Source organism: Gracilinanus agilis, chromosome 5 (assembly GCF_016433145.1).
Source record: "Gracilinanus agilis isolate LMUSP501 chromosome 5, AgileGrace, whole genome shotgun sequence".
In the NCBI taxonomy this organism is placed as follows: domain Eukaryota; kingdom Metazoa; phylum Chordata; class Mammalia; order Didelphimorphia; family Didelphidae; genus Gracilinanus; species Gracilinanus agilis.
Window position 1 is genome coordinate 234,327,383 of NC_058134.1, and position 22,915 is coordinate 234,350,297.

General features: G+C 37.2%; 1 protein-coding gene across 1 annotated transcript in view; it reads right to left on the minus strand.

The window, feature by feature from the left end:
• Positions 1 to 22,121, minus strand: part of NEDD1 (NEDD1 gamma-tubulin ring complex targeting factor) — a 388,827-nt gene extending 366,706 nt beyond the window's left edge. The window contains exons 1-5 of the mRNA XM_044677639.1: positions 22,068 to 22,121; positions 18,568 to 18,711; positions 14,518 to 14,612; positions 7,283 to 7,399; positions 4,878 to 5,018 (exon numbers count right to left, since the gene is read on the minus strand). Of these exons, the coding sequence (XP_044533574.1) occupies positions 4,878 to 5,018; positions 7,283 to 7,399; positions 14,518 to 14,612; positions 18,568 to 18,703 (489 nt within the window). The 5' untranslated portion in view covers positions 18,704 to 18,711; positions 22,068 to 22,121. The remainder of the gene's footprint in view (positions 1 to 4,877; positions 5,019 to 7,282; positions 7,400 to 14,517; positions 14,613 to 18,567; positions 18,712 to 22,067) is intronic.
• Positions 22,122 to 22,915: the final 794 nt, after the last annotated feature.

The window sequence follows — 22,915 nt, forward strand, 5'->3', positions numbered from 1 at the left end:
GAAAGGAAAGATTTTAAGACAAAGCAAGAGATAAAGAATATTACAAAATGTAAAATGAATAATTTTGATTACATCAAATTAAAAAGTTTTTGTACAAACAAAACCAATACAGCCAAAATTAGAAGGGAAAAAACAAATTAGGAAAAATTCTTTATAACAAAAATCTCTGACAAAGGTCTAATTTCTCAAATTTATAAAGAGTTAAATCAATAGTACAAAAAAAATCAAGCCATTCCCCAATTGATAAATGGACAAGGGACATGAATAGGCAGTTTTCAGATAAAAAGAAATTAAAAATATCAATAAGCACATGAAAAAGTGTTCTAAATCTCTGATAATTAAAGAAATGCAAATCAAAACAACTCTGAGGTACTGCCTTACACCTAGCAGATTGGCTAATATGACAGGCAAAGGACAGTAATAAATGTTGGAGGGGATGTGACAAAATCAGGACACTAATGCACTGCTGGTAGAGTTGTGAATTGATCCAACCATTCTGGAGGGCAATTTGGAACTATGCCCAAAGGGCTTTAAAAGACTGCTTGCCCTTTAATCCAACCATTCCACTGCTGGGTTTGTACTCCAAAGAGATAATAAGATAAAACACTTATACACAAATATTTATAGCCATGCTCTTTGTGGTGGCAAAAAACTAGAAAATGAGGGGATATCCCTTGATTGGGGAATGGCTGAACAAATTGTGGTATATGATGGTGATGAAATATTATTGTCCTGAAAGGAACTGGAAGAGTTCCATGTGAACTGGAAAGACCACCAGGAACTGATACAGAGCAAAAGGAGCAGAACCAGGAGAACACTGTAATGGAACGTAATGGACTTCTCTACTAGAAGCAATGCAAAATGATCCAGGACAATTCTGAGGGACTTATGAGAAAGAATTGTGGGAGTTGAAATGCAGAAGAAATACATTTGCTTGAGCACATGGTTTGATGGGGGTATGATTGGGCATGTTGACTTTAAATGATCACTCTACTGCAAATAGTAATAATATGGCAATAGATTTTGAACAATGATACATGTAAAACCCAGTGGAATTACTCGTTGGCTCTGGGAGGGAGGAGGGGAGGGAAAGAACATGAATCATGTAACCATGGAAAAATAATCTAAATCAAATAAATAAATTTTTAAAAAAAGATTAGTTCCTTCCCTCCTGCTAACTAACATACCTGGATCTTCAAATCCTTTGAAAACCTTCATTTGAACTTGCCATCCCCTTATGATATCATTTTATATTATCTCTTCCCTTTCACAGTTAAAATTCTAGAAAAAAATCAAGTTTATATATTTGTCTTCACCCCATCTACTCACACCTCAATCCTTTGCAATTTAGCTTCAAACTCCACCATTCACATGAAATGGCTCTCTAATTTCACCAATAATTTCTTGACTTCTAAATCACATGGTCTTTGCTCAAAGCTCATCCTACTTGACCTCTCTGCAGCTTGTGATATTGTTGACCACTTGCTTCCTCCTCTTAAAATCGATTCCTCAACTTTTTCCTCTAGTAACTTCCAAGGCACTGCTGTCCTTTGTTCTCCCATATATGCCTAATTATTCCTCTGCTGGATTAGCATCCATATTCTGTGCTCTAAAAGGGAAACTCCCCCAAGCTCAGTGATGTCATCACCAAACAACCAACTTTTGGCAAATGAATCCCAAATTCTCATGTCCAGGTCCAATCTGTCTCCCCAAGCCTAGACATGTTCTAGCCACTGCTAGCTAGACAGCTTGATTGAGATATCCAATCAGAAGCTCAAAGCAACAAATTCCAAACAAAATTCATAACCTTTCCCAAATCTAACCCTTCTCCTAACTCCCTTATTTCTCTTGATAGCACCACCACTCTTATCAATTCAATTGGCATCATCTGTCTACTACCAATTTCTGACCTGCTTATTTCAGGCCCTCATTTCTGAACTATTATAACAGCTTTCCAAATGGTCTTCCTACTTCCAGTTTCTCCCCTTTCCAATTCATTCTTCCCACAGCCACCAATTCAGTCTTAAAAACATAGATGTTAACATATCCTTTCCCCTATTCAAAATTCTTTATTAGCTTCCTCTTGTCTGGAAAAATGTCTCCTCAGCTTGACTATTCCAGACCCTTTGCAACCTGGCCCTCCCCAACTTCTTTTCCAGGATATCATTTTTCATACATACTGCACATGCCTGCTGATCTGGCTTATTAGCTTTTTTCATATACTTCCTTTTCCCACCTGACTACATTCATTTAGAATTCTCCACCAGAACTTCAGAAACCTGATCATATTGGGAGGCTGAAGAGCTCCCATGCTAAGCTGGCCCCTGAACCCTCTGACTAGAGGGCTGAGTCAAAGACCTCCTCCCCAAACCTCCAAAGAAGGAGAGCTCCCAGGCCTCACCTCCCAACCCCTTCAACTTTCCTTTGTATATGCGGTCTTTCCCCATTAGATCATAAGTTTGTTGAGAATAGGGACTATAATTCTTCATGTTTTTATCCTCAGTACTTAGCATAGAGTGTCTAGCACACAGTAGGCACTTAATAAATGTTGCCATTACACTGCTGCACAGGTTCTCCCACACTTCACTGAAGCCATTTTCTGGATGAAGCCTCCCCTCATCTCCCTGATTGCTAGTGGTCTCTCTGTCCTCAAATAAACTTGTATTTCAATACATAAATACACATGTTATAGCCCCCTCTAATTTCACTGACTACATGCCTTCCTTGGTATAATTAAACTTCTTAAAGGCGAGGACTATTTCATTTTGGGCTCTGGATCTTTTATTACCTAGTATGTAGTACCACAGTAAATAGGCACTTAATTAAATCTCTATTGGACTGAATTAACTACATCAGGTCTTGAATCTCTCCTCCTTAGTCCACATCACTGTCAGGTCACTCTTCTGATCAAAAATTCTCTTCTTCTTGCCCACTGATGAAGGAAAAGCATTTAAGTCCTTATTATGTGCAAAGCCCTGGGCTACACCCTAGGGAATACAAAGAGAAAGGAAGCAATTCCCTGCTCTCATCTCAAGCAGATCACATCTAATGATCAAAGTACAAAGTAATTTCCCTGAAAGGAAAAACCTAAGACTCTACAATCTGAAGTCACCGTAACTTTCAGTCTTTACCTCATACTCATCTGCCTCTCTGGGCTAGCCAAAAAGTAGCACTGTGTCCCAACTATGCCCTGTGCTTCCCTGCCTGTGTCTTATGTGTTTATATTTCCCTATGCCTAGAATTTCCACTGTGCTCCTATAACCTTCAAGCCCTCAGAACCAACTGCACACCTTGAGGTGCTATGTGAGAACTTCAGTGGAAGAAAACTTTCTACTTTGATTGCTAACCTTCTACACTAAATAGCATACTTACTGGGGACTTATCTATCATTAATTATATGATCTTGGACTAGTCATTGATCTTCTTGTAGCCTCAGTTTCTTCATCTGTAAAATAAGAAACCAGAAGAAGGCTTCCTGCTGCCAGGATCAAATTTGATCACCATCTTCTCTTTGCAACTTATCTTATACCTCTAGGTGCAAGGAACTCAGTCTGCTCTCATTAGGAAGGTATGCCATGCCTTCTTCAAAGTGCCATACTAGAGACCATTCTCCACAGCCCTTCTCCACTTGTGGGCCCAGTCACCAGCTGCAATCCAAGCTCACTCCTGAAGACAGTCCCCACAGAGCCAGTGGCTGTCCTCCACATGCTGGACTGTCTCTCTCCAGGCCTGATTCTCTATCCACAGAGGCATCTAGTTGCCACTTAGATGACTTGTAACGTTTTATTATTCTATGATGTGTAAATCCTCAGAAATATCTAGGATGGTGATATTTAGCCTAAGTGCATATTGTATGCCTTATTGTCCACTCAGAAACAAAACAATCAACAACCAAAAATGTTACAACATTTTAATACAAATATAAGAATATAGCAAAACATTATTTAAAGTACTTTAACCACCAAATATAACAAAAGATAAACAAATTTCTAAGAAGAATCTAGAGAAAACATTATTTTAAGGTGTAGGGTTTTCTAGCAAATAATAAAACCTAAATTACATCATCTGGAAAAACCATTAGCATTGAGACCACCTTCTCATTTGTGTACAAATACTCTTGATATTCCAACATGAACCTCGTTAAGTGTTACTGTTTGGTAATTTTTCTTTTGTAAAAAAAGAGAAGAATAAAAAGCCTTACAATTTATCAATAAAATATATTAAAATGTTTGTAAACATGAATGCCTACTTTTTCATGATCCTGCATACAAAATATAACAAGTGTTCCATGAACTATAATAGAAATCCTTTATAAAACCCTGGTAAAATCAAGGGCCAGGATTTATAGAGCTATACCACCTGCTGATGCTCGGCTGATGCTTATACCCAAAGAGGCTTTAAAATAGACCAACAGTAACTACATATTTTGGTAGCTAGGTGGCATATTGAATAATGCCTGCCCAGTAGTCAGGAAAACTCATCTTCCAGAGTTCAAATCTGGCCTCAGATTCTTACTAGCTATGTGACTCTGGCCAAGTCACTTAACCCTATTTGCCACAATTCTTCATCTGTAAAATAAGCTGGAGAAAGAAATGGCAAAACACTCTATTTATCTTTGCCAAGAAAACCTCCAAAAAAGGAGTCACAAAGAGCTGGACGTGACTGAAAAATGACTAAACAAAAAAACTACATATTTATATAGATTATTAATTAGGATTAGTTATTTGAAAATTACTAAATATTACTTTTAAAATAAGAAATAGAAAATGTTTTACGACAGGTCAAAAAAAACAATTTCAGTTAATGAACTCTGGCTTGCCTTTATCATATAAAGTGCAGAAATCCAAAATTGAAATAAATTAATGCCCATACTATACCTGGCCATTACCATGACCAAAGGGAGTACTGGATAAATTGGTAGTTATGCTGTGCAAAATAATTTCACCACTTAGAGATCCAGAAGCAGTGTAGCAATCATTCCAATTAAATGTTACACAAGTTACTTCATCTTTATGATCCTGAAAGAAAGAAATTAAAACATGATGATGTCTAAATTGGTTTTAACAGCCTATTCTTTTAAAAGTCACATTATATTTTTTTGTCAATCTAAGATCATTTTCACTTTAGCATAGTCTTCTATCTAAAAATTCTATAAAGGCTAGAGTAATATCTGTACAACAATGAGTTTTCTTTGACCAGATAGTTTATAGAGGTTAGGTGAAGGGAAGGTTAGGAAAAAGTGTATATTTAATAAAACACTCTGGGGATTGATTATTTCCTTTCATTTCAGAGAAAAGATCATGGTTAAAGACAGAGATATGTGAGTATCTGGCACCAGAGATCATTCATGATAAAAAAATGAACTCACTACCATATCATTAGTAATGGTCAGATTAGCATCAACATGGAGGATTAAAAGTCATTTTCTATAATAATAACGAGCACTTTTTAAGCACTATGTAACACCAGGCAGAACAGGGACTGTAAATACAAAAATAAAAATGAAACAGTATTTTTCCTCAAGGAGTTTCTATTCCATTGAAACAGACAACATAATACACAGATAAGGAAATGGGGTGTGAGGAATGGCATTGACAGCTGAGAGGATCAAGTTGGCCTCATGCACCTACAGCATCTAATTTAGAAAGGTTTTTCTGAACTTCTTGTAAGGCTCATTGCTATTTTTCCTTTTCTAAATCAATTGAAAAAAAATGCTATTTCAAATAGGTAATATCTAAGGAAAGGAAGTAGAGCTAGGGTAGGTAACTAGGTAACAAGGTGGATAGAGCACCAAGTCTGGAGTTGGGAGAGCCTGGGTTCAAATCTGGCTTCAGACACTTCCTATCTGTCAACTCACTTAATCTCAATTGCCTAACCTAGCCCTTGCTGCTCTTCTCTCAGAACTGATACTAGGACAAAAGGATTTAAAAAAAAGAAATAAGGTAACTGTTTTAATGTTTCCATTTTTTAAAAAGTATACAATTCAAATATCTTTTATTTATGAAAGACAAGTATTTTCCTTATTTAAAATGTGGTTCCCAGCTGTGTGACCCTGGGCAAGTCACTTAACCCCCACTGCCTAGCCCTTACCACTCTTCTGCCTTAGAGCCAATACATAGTATTGACTCCATGATGGAAGGTAAGGGTTAAAATAAAATAAAATAAAATAAAATAAAATAAAATAAAATAAAATAAAATAAAAATAAAATAAAATAAAATAAAATGTGGAAACTAAGGCATAGCAGTCATGTGACACCTAAAAAAAACTAGACATGTAAGTAATAGAAATGAGAGTGAAATCCTAATTTCTTTCCATTTAAGGAAATGTTATCCTGTTCTCTTCCCCTTTCTCCAATAAATGCATATATCTAAATATGTGCTTATTTTATCATTTCCAATTTAAGGAAAATCTACATCCCCCTTCTAGGAAGAGCTTGTTAACTTTCCACTTATCAAATATCGTATCAGATACATGTTGTAAAAAGTTAATGATCTTCCAAACTTAACTAATAAGAATCTTCCTCCAAAGAGTGCTAATTACAAAACTAGTTCTAGTATTATAGATATTTTGGAGGATATGATTAAGGTTGAGAGAAAGCCCTTCATCTTTTGGTAATGTTCATTATGGAACTGACTTAATGACATCAAGTTCAGTAAGGTATTCATTCAAGACAAAACGACCATTAAAATTTTATCCTGAGGTATTCACATAGATTTTGGTTAATTTTAGAAATTGAAAACAAAGAAAAATATACTCCAAAATTTTCTTATGTGAAAAACAAATAACAAAAACCCAGTTGTTGAGAATATTTTAGAAGACTTGAGTCAAATTTCTGATTCTGATTATTTGCAGGGCTCAGCAACAACTGTCATTACTATAACCCTCCTCTCATTTACTCAAGAGTTCTTTCTTTTATTCTTTATTAACTCTGTGGTGACATCAAATAATGCTTTAATAAAAAATGATGGGATGGTACATTTTATTCAAAACAGGAAGTTTCTGTTGTAGAATTATACATACAAGGAAAAACACTTAAATACAACAATAATTTATAACACTCAAGAAAAACTGTACAAGAAAAGTGAACAGTAGGTTTGCGTCCAGAGAATTTAACAATATCTATTTTTTATTGAGTCTCATAAAATCTGAAGCATCTTACTTTTAGAGTGAATGCTAAAAATTCTTAGAAAGAAAGACTTGGTTAGTATAGCAAATAGGAAAAAAACATTCAATTTTTCTGAGAATTCTACTTGGCAAACTAATGTAAAAACAGCTTCTTACCTTAAGAGAGCGATGAAGTCTCTTTGATTTTAAATCCCAAATGTTAACAGTGTTATCAAGGCCTCCGCTTACCAGATACATAGATGTAGAGTTTAAATTTATACATGTCTGCTTTTGCTATTTAAAAACAAAAACAAAAAACCTTCAATTTAATATAGTGCACACACATAAATTCAAACTACAGAAAAAATTTAACATGCAATTAAATAACAATATCCCTTGTAAATTAATTCAACTTCAAGATCTTTTTTTGGGAGGCGGGAGGGTACATCTCTTCTATAAACCAAAAATGTCAGCTCAAGATTTTGGGCCCCAAACAATACACAACATTACACATATAGCAATAACTTGAACTTGTAAGTCAACTTCTGAGGGAGAACTTCTCTATGCAACCAGTAGTCAGTCAGGCTCCAAATTCATTTTCCTTACTCTAAAGCTGGGGTTGGCAACGTATGGCTCTGGAGCCATATCTGGCTCCACCTCCCAACCAGCCAGTCCGGGCAGAGCCCCAGGATGTGCCCCAGGGGGCCCTTCAACCCCTGCCCCATATTCCAGCTCCTTCTGCCTCCATCCTCCTCCTTCCGCAGGCGTTTATGGCCCTCACGGCCAAAAAGGTTGCTGAGGATGCTCTAAAGCATGAACACAAATGTGGTGGCCATACAGGTGATCCCAACTGTTCATCACATTTCATTTATGCCAAACTGATGAGTGGTCAAGAATATAATTTCAACTATTAGCTGAGCATTATATTATGAGGTATCAAATAATAATGATCAAGCAGACCTCAGAAATTTTTCAGCTATGTCTTTTCTTAGGTCACTTTGACATTCCAAACACCAACAGGCTAGAGCCAAGCCAGAGACCCAGAGACAACCTCCCACTGAATGACAATGTCTATACGCTATGTTCTCTTAAAATCTTGTCATGAAAGAAGTTTCCTTCACTTACAATAGCATGAAAAATGGAACTCCTTTTTAGTCAATAGACAATTTTTGTTCATCTAAGTTATATATAACCTACCATAGATAGTTCTCTATTTATAAACACAGACTCTTTTGCCCCCAGCAATAGGTCCTCTACGTGGAAACCATCTGCCAAGCAAACATCTGCCTTGCCTTGTTCCCACCTCCTCCATTGCCCCACCATTACTAATAGATGTGTCGAAGTCAAGTCTCCCTGCCATAGGAGTTCTCTTATTGACCTCAGGAACTGTACAGCCTTCCCCACTGCTGGCTTCAGAGCTCAAGATTCATATATATTTACTTCAAAATATTTTTGAGAACCTGACCATCATTTACAATAATGGGCTGATGAACCTTCAGAATACAATCTATTTATAAACTGGAGACTACCTTACAGTGTTGAATTGTTTGATTTGTTTTAGGAAATCAACAAGTTCTGAAGCCTGGTTAAGGAAAGTCAATATAGCCATGAAAATACTTTCAATTGCCTTTATTTGTAATAAAACATTAATAATCCTGTGAAAATTTTAATAAGAGCTATCTGTCATTCATTCTAGCCAATTGTCAGAAAAGTCTTGAAGATTACCTGAAATCACTCATTAATTGATGGGAAAGGGCTTACTACCTAAAGGATTATCTTTGAGAGTCTAATGGCATGTACAGAGAACACTTGAATATCAAATTATTGACAATTTAGGGAATCTCAGATCAAAATCTTTTCATCTAGATGCAATGGTAGAATTTTATAGATGCCTGACAAAAAAAGGAGGCATAAAGGAAAGCAAACTGAGATTCCAGTCTTGTAAAATGAAGGTCATGGTGGTAAGCAGAGGAACCACCTTTAAATATGGCTAGGAAGCCTCAAACCCTTCTTTCAGAGGTCTTATTTGGTTTCTACCAACACTATTTTCCACCAGGGCCATTAGCTTGTGTTCATCAGCCTAAAATATAAAACAAAAATGCACATGGAATCACAAGACCTGAATCTGAATCCCAGTTCCAATTCTCAGTGGTCATGTGACTACTTTTAAGTCATTGAAAAAACTGAGGCTCAGATACCGCAAGTGTAAAATGACAACAATAACCTTAATTGCACTATTCTGTTTCCCCATGCCTATTTGAGATTCAGACAAAGAATTACATAAAAAACTCTCAGTTGTAAAGTACTTTATACATTAGGTATTAATTATTGTTATTCTTCCACTCAGACTCTCCTCCAATTACTCACCATGCAACAAGGATGGCCCTGGTTCCTCAACTGTTATACCAGAAGAACACAAACAGATCCCACCATACTGGAAAATCTCTGAGAGGAGATCTGATAAGATTGATGCTGTCCAAGGACTCATTCTGGTTTAAGATCAGAGAGGCTAATGATGTTGCCTACAAAGTAATGGAGTTTTTTTGGCCTCTCTAATTCAAGTCTATTTAGGTATGGAAGGACTGCAGTGTTGGGTGGAAAAAATATTCATGGTGAAGAAACTATGAATATTTAAAAGCATTTACCTTGTTGAAATTGTCAAAGAACATCAAAGGAGGAATAAACTGTATTAATCATAAATGTTCTTGTAGTTTTATGGCCTCAAGAAAAGCTTTCTTTTCACTTTATAATCAGTCAAGCTTCCGTGATCAGAACTTTGATCTTTACAGCACAAATTAAGTTTCTTTCTTTGCCATGATCTCATAATCTGCAAATTAGGTCTACAATAAAGTGATCTGGAAATCATCAACATCATAACCACAGAAGAAAGGCAAGAGTGATCAGCTCCTGAATAAGTGTATGAATGAGAATTTGCATGTATACATGCTTATATACAAAGCCACAGAATATACATGCTAATATCATTCCAATCCAATACACATTCACAAGGCACTAGAGATAAAAAAAAAATTGTCCCTGACTTCAAGGAGCAATTTACTGCAGCATAGAACATATAAATGGAAGTTTATGATACAAGTTAATTTTAAGAGAAAGTAAGTCATAGAAACTGAGGGAAAAGACAAGGGGAGAAACATCAGTATAGTTTCATGGCAAAAATGGTACCTGAGCTGATCTTTGAAGGAAGATAAGAACAAGAGAGACAAAGATGAAGGAGAACATCCTAGTCATAGAGGATGACGTATGCCAATGAATAGTAACAGGAGAAAGAATGTTAAAGACAGCAAAATAGTTTTGACTGTAGAGAATATAAAAGAGAGGGATATAAAATAAGATTGAAAAGGTATAAAGAAGATAGATTGCAGAAAACCTCAAACAAAGTAGGCCAAGAGGTTTGTTTTTATACTATGGATAATAGGAATCACAGAAGGCTTATGAGAAAGCAAGTAACATGAAACATGCCTTAGGAAGACTGTTTTGATCATAATATGGAGGATCATACAAGTGAGTAGAGATTGAAAGCAAGAAGGCCAATTAGCAGGCTATTACATTATCCAGATAAGAAGCAAAGAGGATCTGATCAAGAGTGGTTGCTATAAGCGCAGAGAGGAAGAGAGAAAAAACAAAAAAACCTCCAGAATTATGAACCTGAGTAACTACAAGAATGTTGGTGCCCTCAATAGAAATAGGAAAATCTGGAGACAGGATAGGTTTAGGGAGTAATGAATTCAAGAACAAGCATTTATTAGATACCTACTAGGTGATAGGCACTATAAAAGGCAGCAGAAATATAAAAACAAAAATGAAATAGCCCTTCCTTGAAAGACCTTGTGTTTCATTATGGCAGAATGTATTATATATAAAATACACTCAAAATAAATATGAGGTGCATTTGTGGGAGGTGACAGGTTTAACTATGGTGAGTTTGAGGTTCAGATGAGAATTCTGGAAGGAAAGATCCAAGGGCCACTGATGATAGGGGATTGGAGGTCTGGCAAGAAATGTAAGCCAGATATAAATAACTCAGAGCCATCTGCAGAGATATGTTTATTAAACTGTTAGGGGGATAACATGAGCAGCAAGAGAAAATTTACAGAGAAATCTATGTCTGAGACATAGATGTATGAGACACTCTCCCTAAGAGACAGGGAGAATCAGAGAGCAGAGGCATAAAAGATGAGGAAGAGGGAATATGCAGGAGGACAGAGGCGACAGAAAGGGGCAAAAGCTACAGAGAAGCCAAGAAAAATCTCCTTGTCCTATATTAAGGATTTTGCTATTGAAGGTGAGCTATAACCAGGGTGCTACTAGGACTGGAAAAAAGCCAGCTTTTCCACATGGGCATTCAGAAGCCATTCTTTTCACCTAAAACTATTCCAGCAGCCTGACATTAACTAGAAAGCTGTACTAGTTTTCTCTTAAAAAATAGTCACCCCTAAAGAGTATAGGTTACAGAACACATAAACCTCTAGTTACAGAATACCTATCACCTCTCATTTATTTGCAAGTGCTATTCAAAGAAGTCAATTCATTCTAAGGGAAACAGGAAGATCAATGCGATGGTTATTTTAAAAGTCATCTTTCTCCCTCTCCCTCCTGTCTCTAGGCCTGGTTCTCAATCCACTGAGCTACCCAGATGCCCCCACTTTTTTTTTTTAATGGGCACTTTTTTCATGCCGAAATAAAGCAGCTGGTTAAATAAGTGCATGTTATGAGTGTGATATATAATAGAACATTCAACAAATATCTGGTATTTTCAATATCAATTTATCTTTTAAAAGATATCTTCGAAATTTGCTTAAGTTTAATGCTTTAATTGATTCAAATTTTTAAAAAACATTGACCCATATGGATGAGGCCGATTAATCCAAAAGTCACTAAAGGAACTTGTATATAATACAACTAAGTAACCTTGACTATAAATGAACAATCAGCCTCATAATTCTCATTGCAACATTTATCTGGCACCTTATCAATGTTATACACTATGCTAGGCAACAGAAAAGCTACAAAGATAAATATATCAACCCAGCCCTCAAGCCATTTATAATCTAGTAGATATCATTTACACCTATGTGAACAAATATGATACAAATGAGAACATAGGTACATAAGAAGGCCCAGTGCTTGCACTTAAAGTACCTTGAGAATAATTCTAATTTTTAAAAACTGGAGAAAATGGGCATTCTAGGCCTTTTCCCAAGGGGTAATCATGGAGAAGCAGAAAAGCATAAAACATCCAACATATTGTAGTAAGAAGTCCAATTTAGTTGGCATAGTCCACAAAGAGTAGTCTGAGAAAGGTTGGAACCAACTCACAGAAAGCTTTAAAAGCCAGACTCTGTTTTCAACTTTATCCAGGGGAAATGGAGAGTCATTCTAGGTATTGGAAGCATGATTAGGTGTGCCCATAAAGATGTTAAGTATGCCTATACTTGTTTAGGATAGATTGGAGTCCACAGCCACTAGAAAGTCAGTTATAAACAATAATAAAGTGTCAAGAAATATAGAAAAGGGGGGCAGCTGGGTAGCTCAGTGGCGTGAGAGTCAGGCCTAGAGACAGGAGGTCCTAGGTTCAAACCCGGCCTCAGCCACTTCCCAGCTGTGTGATCCTGGGCAAGTCACTTGACCCCCATTGCCCACCCTTACCAATCTTCCACCTATGAGACAATACACCGAAGTACAAGGGTTTAAAAAAAAAAAAGAAATATAGAAAAGATAGAACATAACAATGAACAACAATAATAATACCTAACATTCATATAACCTTTAATATAGGTTGAGCCCTTTACAATTATTACTTCATTTGATCCTCACAACAACCCTAAGAATTAGGCACTATTATTATCCCCATTAAACAGATGAGGAAACTGAGGCAAACATATGTTATGTGACTTGCCCAGGGTCATACAACTGATAAGTGTTTGAGATAAGACCTGAACTCCTATCTTCCTGACTAGAGACCCAGCACTCTACCACCTAACTTTCTACTAATAGGTCTAAAGATAGCTTATATGTACCTCTCCTAGGCATTTCTAGTCTAATCTATTCTGTATAGAAATCTTATCTTCCATGCCTAATAATGTCCTTGGGGGAAAAATGCTTTTTAGCATGTTATTCAGATCAAAGGGAAATGCCTAAACATCAAACTTAAATGACTGGCCTACAGTAACCAAGCCTTTAAGTATCAGAAGCAGGTTGTAAAAGTTAGGTCTCACTCTAAATCCAATTCTTCCTGATTCAAAGCCACACTCACATATAACTACTGTTTGATAAATGAATTATTGGGATCCAGTGGCACAGAAATGGCAGTTACCAATATAATAGGTACCATATTGACTATGGTCCCCAAAATAGTTTTCAAAATTGGTGATGATATATTATTATATGCCTACCAGCAGCTGAGACCTCCCTATCTCTAATTCCAGTTACCTCTCTCTGCTTATATAATATAAGGGATAATTCTCCCACCTTCAATCAACTTCTGGTACAGAAGACCAAAAATATAGATGAGTGTTTTCTCCACCTATCAGCCTAACCAGCCTACTGTTTACTACAAAGATCAGCAGAAAAATATCGGCCAACTTCTAACCCTAACTAGATTATACCTTTTGAGACAGGATGCTACCTAGTCTTCTGAACTGGATTAAACTATTTATCCCAGTGACTAGGGATTATAGTAATTCAGAAGGCTGTAAAACAGATATATCAACATCCTAAAGAAAGCAGAAGTAAAACTAAGCAAGGCAATATTATCTTAAAAGCATAATCTGTGATCCAAACAAAAATCAGGAAGAAACAAGATATCTCAACTAACAGATCTCCTTGGAATATAGCTTTTTTTTTTTTTTTAAAATAAAGCTGGGCTGCACATAAAGGTCAGGTCCAATCTTCCTAGCACTGCATTCAAGGTGATGGTAGCAGAGGAAAGAACAGTACTAGCTGTAGTAAGGCCTCTTGGAGGTGAGTCAAGGTCAAAAGAAGGACCAGAGTTAGGACTGGTCCAATCATTGGGAGTCAGCGATGTCTAGCCTCCTAAAGTTGTCACTGAGCAGCACAAAAGGTCAAGGGGCTACAGGATTCTTCAACTGGAGGAAGTAAGGTGTCTCAATAAAGCAGAGGGAATGTGAGCCCTAGAATACATCACTATGCCTTCTATATTGATTCTTCTTTCTAGTATGAAGCTAGAAAGGAAGCTGGTTATTATGGGATATTCTCTTTGCTACAAAGTATTACACTGCATTATGTTTTTGCATTTAACTTGTAGTTCTTAATGATAAATTATTTAATAAACTATTTTTGCAAAATTGCAAAAAATGTAGGTGCAAAGCTAATGTGCTATAAGGGAAAGAAGCAGGGTTAAAGAAAAAAGGGGGAAAGTCAGGAATACTTACCCCTTCAGCCAACTCTAAAAGTGGAACTGGTTTACACTTGCAACTTGAAATAACTATTTTATCACCACTGGCAGAGGCAGTCACCAAAAAATTATCTAAATGAACAGTTATGGAACATTTAACAAAATACATGAAAATCTACTCAAGTTCATTTGTAGCTAAGTAGTTTTAAGGCAGATGCAAAACCTTGAAAGAAAAAGAGCTATTTTATTAAATTTGGGAAAATGTTAAGAGAAATACACTAAGAACTAGTAGACTAGTACTACTTTTTAAAAGTTGCTTCAATAAACCCTTATCATTTCTGGTTTTTCTAGCACTTGAAAGGGTTTATAAATGTGCTTCTCTATTTCCTTTTTTTTTCCCCAAAGGTTAAGTCAGCATTTCAAAATTTACCCCTAAAATATCACAGTAAGCTCAAAAGCCAAGGCAACTAATATCAACAACACATCTTATCACTGAATTTCTGTATTCAAGACAGATACTAGCCTGCTGGCTGTCCCATGAACAACATATTCTATCTCCCAACTCTGGGCATTTCTTTGGCTATCCTCAATGCCTGATACTCTCTTCTTCCTCCACTCTAACTATCGACCTCCCTGGCTTCCTTTAAGTCCCATCTAAAATCCTACTTTCTAGAGCCTTCCCCAAAACCACTTAATTCTAGAGCCTTCCTCAATTAACTATTCCCTACTGATTCTGTCCACAACTGCTTTGTATATATTTGTTTACAAATTGTCTCTCCCAGTAGATTGTAAGCTCCTCATACAAGAGCAGGGACTATCTTAAGCTTCTATTTGAATTACATCCCAACAATTAGTGCTGTGCCTAGGACAGACTAGGTACTTAATGTTTATTGATTGATTGTCATGAGTCATTTAATAGGAGAAAGCATTCTAAACTAGATTGTCCTATTTTTCCTCCATCAGAAAAATTAAATAAATCTAAAAACAATTTCTCAGTTCTCTATGCTAAGAATTTGAAACTAAATGCTCTGGTACAGAATATGGGAAGGGTCTAATTACAGTAAACATAATATTAAGGCAATTTAATTTTAATGTGGGGGGAAAATCACTAAATATTTCTTAGCAAAATGGGAAAGAAATGAATAATGCAAGAAACAATTTAGTTAAGCATTTCTTTAATTTCAAGTAACAAAAATTATAAGATTGAACTGTAACTAAGAATTGGAATTTGATTTTGCTTACAAGCAATAAATGAAAATCTTATATTTTTTTCTTTTTTCTTCCTTTTTTCCCTCTTGGACATTCACAAACTATGTCTAACTAGATGAAACCAAAATAGGGGGAAAATGATCTTTTTGTACTTTAGATATCCAGCCTGTATTGTGGAGATTATTTGCTTATGCATTCACATAATGATTTGTACAAAATAATTTAAATGTTGCCATTGCTTTGGGGTTTAATTATACAGTTGGACTAAAAGACTTTTTTTTTTCTCCTTAAATGGATAGATGGTAGTTTCATTAATGGCTAAATATTACATTACTGGAAAAATCACTTTTCCCCTCCCTTTCTATTCTTTTGTTTATTTCCCATGGAAAAAATGAGATTTTGAAAGAATGGAAAGAATGCCATATATGTGTAGATATAGATATAGATGTAGATATAGATACAGATAATATGAAAGGTAAAAGTCATTTAGCCCCTCTCTACCCTCTATGCCCTATGTATGCTCTAGTTAACAAGGGAAGTAATTCCTAACATACCTGCCAATATCAGTCTAGAGTATCCTTGCAGAATAATGTATTTATTATACTCGCAAGATCTTTTGATTCCAAATGCAATAAGATAATAGTAAGGCTTTTTATTTTTAGTCACCTGAGTTTATTACAAAATTAATCTGCCAAGTTAACAACTAATGCTTAGAATTTCCTGAAGTCATAAAAAATACTAATCTTCACTGGAAATTTACAATAAAATGATTATAAATAATATAATAGGTAAAAAAAAGGCTCATAAAATGAATTAGATTCTCTTAACCCAAGTACTGTAGTTAAAATTCAACTTCTTTCAGTATCTTCAAAAAGTCCTAGTGTAGTTATAATAGAAACCAATTACCTGTAACATTATTTGTTAAAGTTTAGGACAATGTATCTTTATTTCTGCCTTCTTAATGAACAAAAAATGGATAAACCATGGATAAAAAGATATATAATATCTGATGGCTGGGAAAATTTAAATAATAGCAAAATTTACAATATAGGAAATTACAGAGAATTTCCATTATCTTTATGACCAAAGGTATTAAGTTTAAAATTTATAAAAAGGCCTTTATAAAACTTGGTTCCCCTAAATACCTTAAACATTCTAATAAATACACTCACAGTAATGGAATTTAACTCTAAGAAAATTAACTGATGAATTTGGCTTCTCCATGTGAAATTGTTTTCAAAATCTTTGCTGCCATAATTAAGCATAGGAAGAAAGGAAATTCTTTATTTAAAAGATTCTTGCTCCCTTTTACATTCCCCTGCAGAATAGATGTGTGGCAGAAAGAACACTGGATTTAGGAAGCAAACTAATTTCTAGTCCCAACACTACCATTACCTTTGATTAAGTCTTTTCTGGGTCTCATTTTGCTTATCTGTAAAATGAAGTTTCATAAATTGGAGAATGATTAACAAAACTTGTGGATCTAATGAAATTATTATACCACAAGAAACAATATGAAGATTTCAGTGACACATGGAAAAACTTCAATAGATTGATGCAGTCAGCAGAACCAGAAAAACAATATACACAAATAAATGCAATAGTAAAAACGGAATGCACACACAGAGGAAAAAAAAATTGAATTATTATATAATCAAAATGACCAACTTTAGTCCTGGGGAGGGGAGGAAGGAAATACACATATACACATACTCCTTTCTCTTCTTTCTTTGCAGTGATAGAGAACTAAAGAGGTATATTATATAAACTGCCAACTTTGGTGATGCTAGCTTAATTTTGCTTTTTTTTCCCTTCCTTTTTTTTCATCACTAAAAGGGATGGCTCTCTGGATAGAGAAAAATCTATTCAGAAATGGTAATTTAAAAGAAAACTATGAATAAAAATTCAAAGAATAAAATAAAATGAAGGAATTAGGACTCAGTGATCTTAAAGGTCCCTTCCAATGCTAACACTCTCAGATCATGATCCTAATTATTTCTTCTAAGACAAAGGAGATAAGTCAAGTGAAACTTAAAACCTAACATCAATTTAAGCTGGTGCTTTGTATCATCTTAGGATATGAGGTTACTTATCTCCAGCCAAGATAAGAAAGGGAAAGTTCTAAGCAGAGCAGTAGGATGGAACAATTAAGCAACTTTACAACTCTTCCAGAATCAAACCTTTATCACATACCTTTGTTATGTTGTTTAAAATGCTCCCAATTTCCAGACAAGAAAAATCTTAGTTTCAAGGGGCTTTAGATCATCTAGACCTATTCCCTGTTGAAAACATAATTCTCCTTTCCAACATCCTTTTCAAGTTTTTTAGGTGATAATTCTATTAAAAAGTTCTTCTTTTAACTTAAACCTTCCTTGCTAAAATTTATATCCACTAGTCCTACCAGTGCCCTCTAATGCCAAGCAGAGTGAGACTATCCCGTCTTCCACATGAAGACCCTTCAAATATATAGCAAACTATCATATTCTCCCTCTGAATCAGGGGTTCAGGCTCCCAAGGAATCTATAGTGGGAAAAAAATTGAATCTTTATTTTCACTAACCTTTAACTGAAATAAAACAGGTCCTTTAATCATGAATATATAGGCAAAAAGTATTAGTCTAAGGAGAGCTTCACTTGCCTGCCAAAGGGAACCATGACACATGAAAAAAGTTAAGAATCCCTGTTTTAAACTATCTCTTCTCTAGGCTAAACCATTCTAAATACATTAAGCTGAACTCAGGTATCCTCAGCCTTCTCCAATCCCTCAGAGTAGATGAAAGAGAGTTGTTTAAATGAGTACTTGACTCTACATTTTGAATTATTACATTTCTGCAAAAAAAACTCAATATGATACAATGCTATTATGAAGAAAAGGATACTATTGCTACTCCAACACAAAGAGCTGATTCCAAGTGATGATGAATGAGGATTGAATTGTTCCACCATAGACATAGAGGATGAGTCCCATATTTTAATATCGTCCCCCGCCGAGGCAAATTTGATGCTTTCTTGCATGACTGCACCTACAAAATGTGAAATAATGTCCAAAAAAATGTTAAAATGGAGTCATTGATGTGAACCAAATGACTATTCTCCTCCATGAAAGCATAAAAACAATCAGATCTCACTTATCCCAAAGTTTCAACTATCTGGAAATACAGTGGAGAACCAGGAAGCCATCATCATTATCATACTACATAACATTTGCTTGAGTTTTACAATCTGCAGAGGGCTGTCACATATATTATCTCATCCAAGTCTTTTTAAAAAAACCTCCTGAGGTAACAAGGGGAATTATGATCCTTGTGTTATGAAAGATGACCCTGAAGGTCTAAATGTTCTGACTTAGTGAGGTTCAGATTTAGCATAGGGAAAACATCTTAGTATTTAGAGCCCAGGCCATCATCTGACTGCCCATTCAATGCTCTCTCCACTATACTACTATGCTATGCCAAAAAGGCACAGGAATCCTTGTACCAAAGGTAAGCCTATGACTAACTCATACAAAAAAACTTTACTCCACCTCATATCATACATACCTCTTGTCTATATTTCTTAGACTCACAGGCTCACACACTAAGAATGAACCTCAGAGGCCAAGTTACAGTATAAGCATCTTGAAGGCAGTAAATGTTTTTACATTTTAACTTTGCACGTAGGAGTCCCTTCATAAACGAGAGTTGAAGTGACTGTAATCAAGAGAAATCGCCTCTAAACCCTAGTAGTCACTATGACACACAGGCTTCTGGTGCACTTTCTGTTAGGCAAAGCCCACCAGCACTGACTGAATGTAAAGGTTCTGCTACCTGTGTGATCTTGTTAATGTCTGTTCCCTGTACTTGCTCCTTCGTCTACAAAATATGGGTGGTGAACTAGATTATTTCTAAGGTCTCTTCCATCTCCAATCATTTCTTCTTTTTGATCTTGAGACTGCGGCACTTTGTACAGTATCTGATACATATCAGGCATTTTACTAAGTGATCATCTGGTAGAAGATTAATCACTTCTAATAGTCTTAGTCGGATGCCTCTTGTTTGGAAGCAACTCTGGGTTCTTTAATTCAAAAATTCAATCAAGACTTTCTGAATGTATGCTATTTTCAAAGAATTGTAAACACCAAGGAAATAGAGTCAAAAATGAAACAAGTCCTTCCCTTAAACAGCTAATGACATTCCACTGGAATTCCACTAGTGATGAGCTAGTCAGCTCAAATCGGCTAGCCATGATTAAATTCTCAGTGTGAACATTAGTACCTAGGAAATTGGCAAACTCTACAAATCAGGGCTTGATTTATTCTTTTGTTAATTGTTTGGACTAAAGAAAATGATAGTTGCTAATGTTCATAATGAATGTTAATAAATGTTAACTTGTTAAAAATGTTAATAAAGAAGACTAAACTTTTTTTTGTTACAGGTACATTTAGGGGTGGGGAGCAGCTGTTAAAACATGTACCAGCACACCACTGGATGATATACATATACAACACTTAAAATCAGAAATGCGAAACACAAAGTTATGCAAAATACCTTCAAGAGAAAGAAAACATTGTCAAAGTAGGGGAGAGAGGGATGCTGGAAAGGACTTTTGAGCAGGAGATACTGGGGCTGTGGAAGCTTAGGATCCAACTGCTCCTACTAAGTCACAGAGGCAGCTGATGAAAGCTCAGGAAGAGAAGCCATATGAAAGCCATGCTGAGCAGCACAAGCCCTGAGTATTAAGTTCTACCAAGTGGGACTGATTTCATTTGGTCACAATGTAACCAATGACTTTTTCAATCCCCACTTCTCAAGAGCATTACTTAATTATGGAAGGCTGGTGATTCAATTCAACAATTTCAAATTAGGACACTTTCATTATCTCTCTCTGTGGCAGGCACCAGGGAATCTGAAGACAAAAATCATCATCCTTCTTTTAAAGGAACTTCCATTCGAATGGAAAGATCTTCCATAAGGAAAAAAAGTACCCAAACCTGTGAAAACACATCTCTGAAATATCCAAAATGGTACCTCCTGGAGAAGAAGTACTCTGATATGGGAAAACCTGGATTCAAGGCTTGCCTGTGGTACACCATGGCCCCAACTAGGCTAAATCAATTAACTTTCAGTGGTGCACATTAATAACAACAAAGAACTAAAAAAGAGTTGCTCCTGTGCACTGAGAATGGTCCTTTTTGAGAGCTCTCCATAGATGAAATCATAGATCTTAGACCTAGAGCTGGATGGATTCTTAGAGGCCATATAACCTTATTTTACAAATGAGGAAACTAAGGCCCAGAGAGGTTGAGTTACCTGGGAAACTAGGTAGCACAGAGAACTGTTGTGGACCTGAAGTCAGGAAAATTTGAGTTCAAAAGTAGCCTCCGACACTTTTTTGTGTGACTTAAGGCACAAATTCATTAACCTCTCAGGGTCCAACTTCCCTCATTTTTAAAAAGAGAGAATTGGACTATTTGGTTCCAGCTCTATGATCCATGAACCTACTTTCCTGGCAAGTCAATTAACTTCCATGGGTTCAAGTGACCTCCTCTATACAGTGAGAGAGACCTGTGCCTGGAATTCTTATTCTCCTCATCTTCCCCAGTTTCCTTCAAAACTTTGCTGAACTCAATGCTGGTGCCTTCCCTCTGAGAGGATCTCCAGCTTATTCAGTTAATAGTTGACTGGCTAGAGTTATTTTACTCAATAGACTCTGAGCTCCTGGTGATCAGGGACTGTCTAGTGCCTCTATCTGCATCTCTGGTGTTTAGCACTGTGCCTGGCATAATAGCAGAAGCTTAATGTTAGCTATTATTGTTAACCCCAGCAGTTAGTCCGAGACCCTGCACAAGCTGGTGCTCAACAGGTCCCTCCTAGCTCTATAACTGTGCTGATGCCCTGGATAAATCACTTAACCCTGTTGGCCTCAGTTTCCTCATTTGTCAAATGAGCTGGAGAAGGACATGGCAAACCACTCTAGTTTCTTTGCCAAGAAAACCCTAAATGGGGTCAAGAAGAGTCGAGAACTAGTTAAATTATTGAACAACAATAGCTGCAAGAGGCCCTCCGGGCCCAGGTAGTTTCGGCATTCAAGGATTCTGCAGAACATCTCCGCAGGAAATTCTAGGCCGGCGGGACCGACACCCAGGAGAAGCTCCTGTCAGTGCCCTCCCCTCCCCACAGATATCAGAGTAGCCCAGGGAGTGCGGGGGCGGGAACAGGACGAGAACGCGGCTGCACGGGACAGGAATGAGGCTGCACCACCACCCCCATATACACACCCCCGCCAGGACCTCCAAAGCCCCGGAACCTTGGCGGCTCGGTCAGTGGAGAAGGGAGTCACAGGATGGGCAAGCCAGCAGGCAGGCGCCCCGTACCTGACGGGACCATTGCCCGGGCCTCACCTTTCCGTTGCCGGGGGTGGGGGCGAGGGTTAGGGGACCGGAGACAGTATCCGCTGTCCCGGACCCCGCTTCAGAGCGCGACTTCCGGCTCCCGCGCGAACCGGTTAAAAACTTCGCGGACAGGAAGTCCCGCCTCCTTCTCGAGCTCGCGGCTTCGTTCCCGGGGAGGCGCGTGCACGTAGAGGAGGAGCGTGCACGCGCAGCACTGACGTCACCAAGGTGGAGACCGGTCAGTCTCAGGCACAGGTTCTGTATGTCAGAGGTGATCGGTTTCACGAGAGGCGGAGCGGAGCAGTGAGAAGATGGCCGATGTAGACAGTAGAGCTCCGGGTTCGAGCTACTCCCCTTCCCTTTCTCCCCACCTAAGTGGCCCTAGGTCCTTTGTCCCACTTAGGCCTCAGTGTCCCCATCTGTACAGTATACTGGCTGGAGGGCCCCTGAGTGTCCCACAGTGAACAAGAACGTGACTGTTTGGGGGGAGAGGGGGCGGGGAGAAGAAGAGAAGATCCGTGACCTCCGAGGTCATTCCTGGGGAGTTCTCACTGGGTCCCCAAATGAGAAATACCACGGGTAAGATTGGAACCTAGGACCTAACCCTTTCCAAACCTGGCACCCCATCTACCATGCCAGACTTCTGATGTCTTCTTATTTTTTTAACCCCTTACCTTCTGTTTTAGAATTGCTCCAAGGCAGAGAAGCAAACAGTTGGGGTTAAGTGACTTGCCCAGGGTCACACAGCAAGGAAGTGTCTGAGGTCACATTTGAACCCAGAACCTCCTGAGAACAGGCTCTCTATGAGCCACCTAGCTGCCCCCAGAGGATGTTTTGGGTTTTCTTTTTAAACCTTA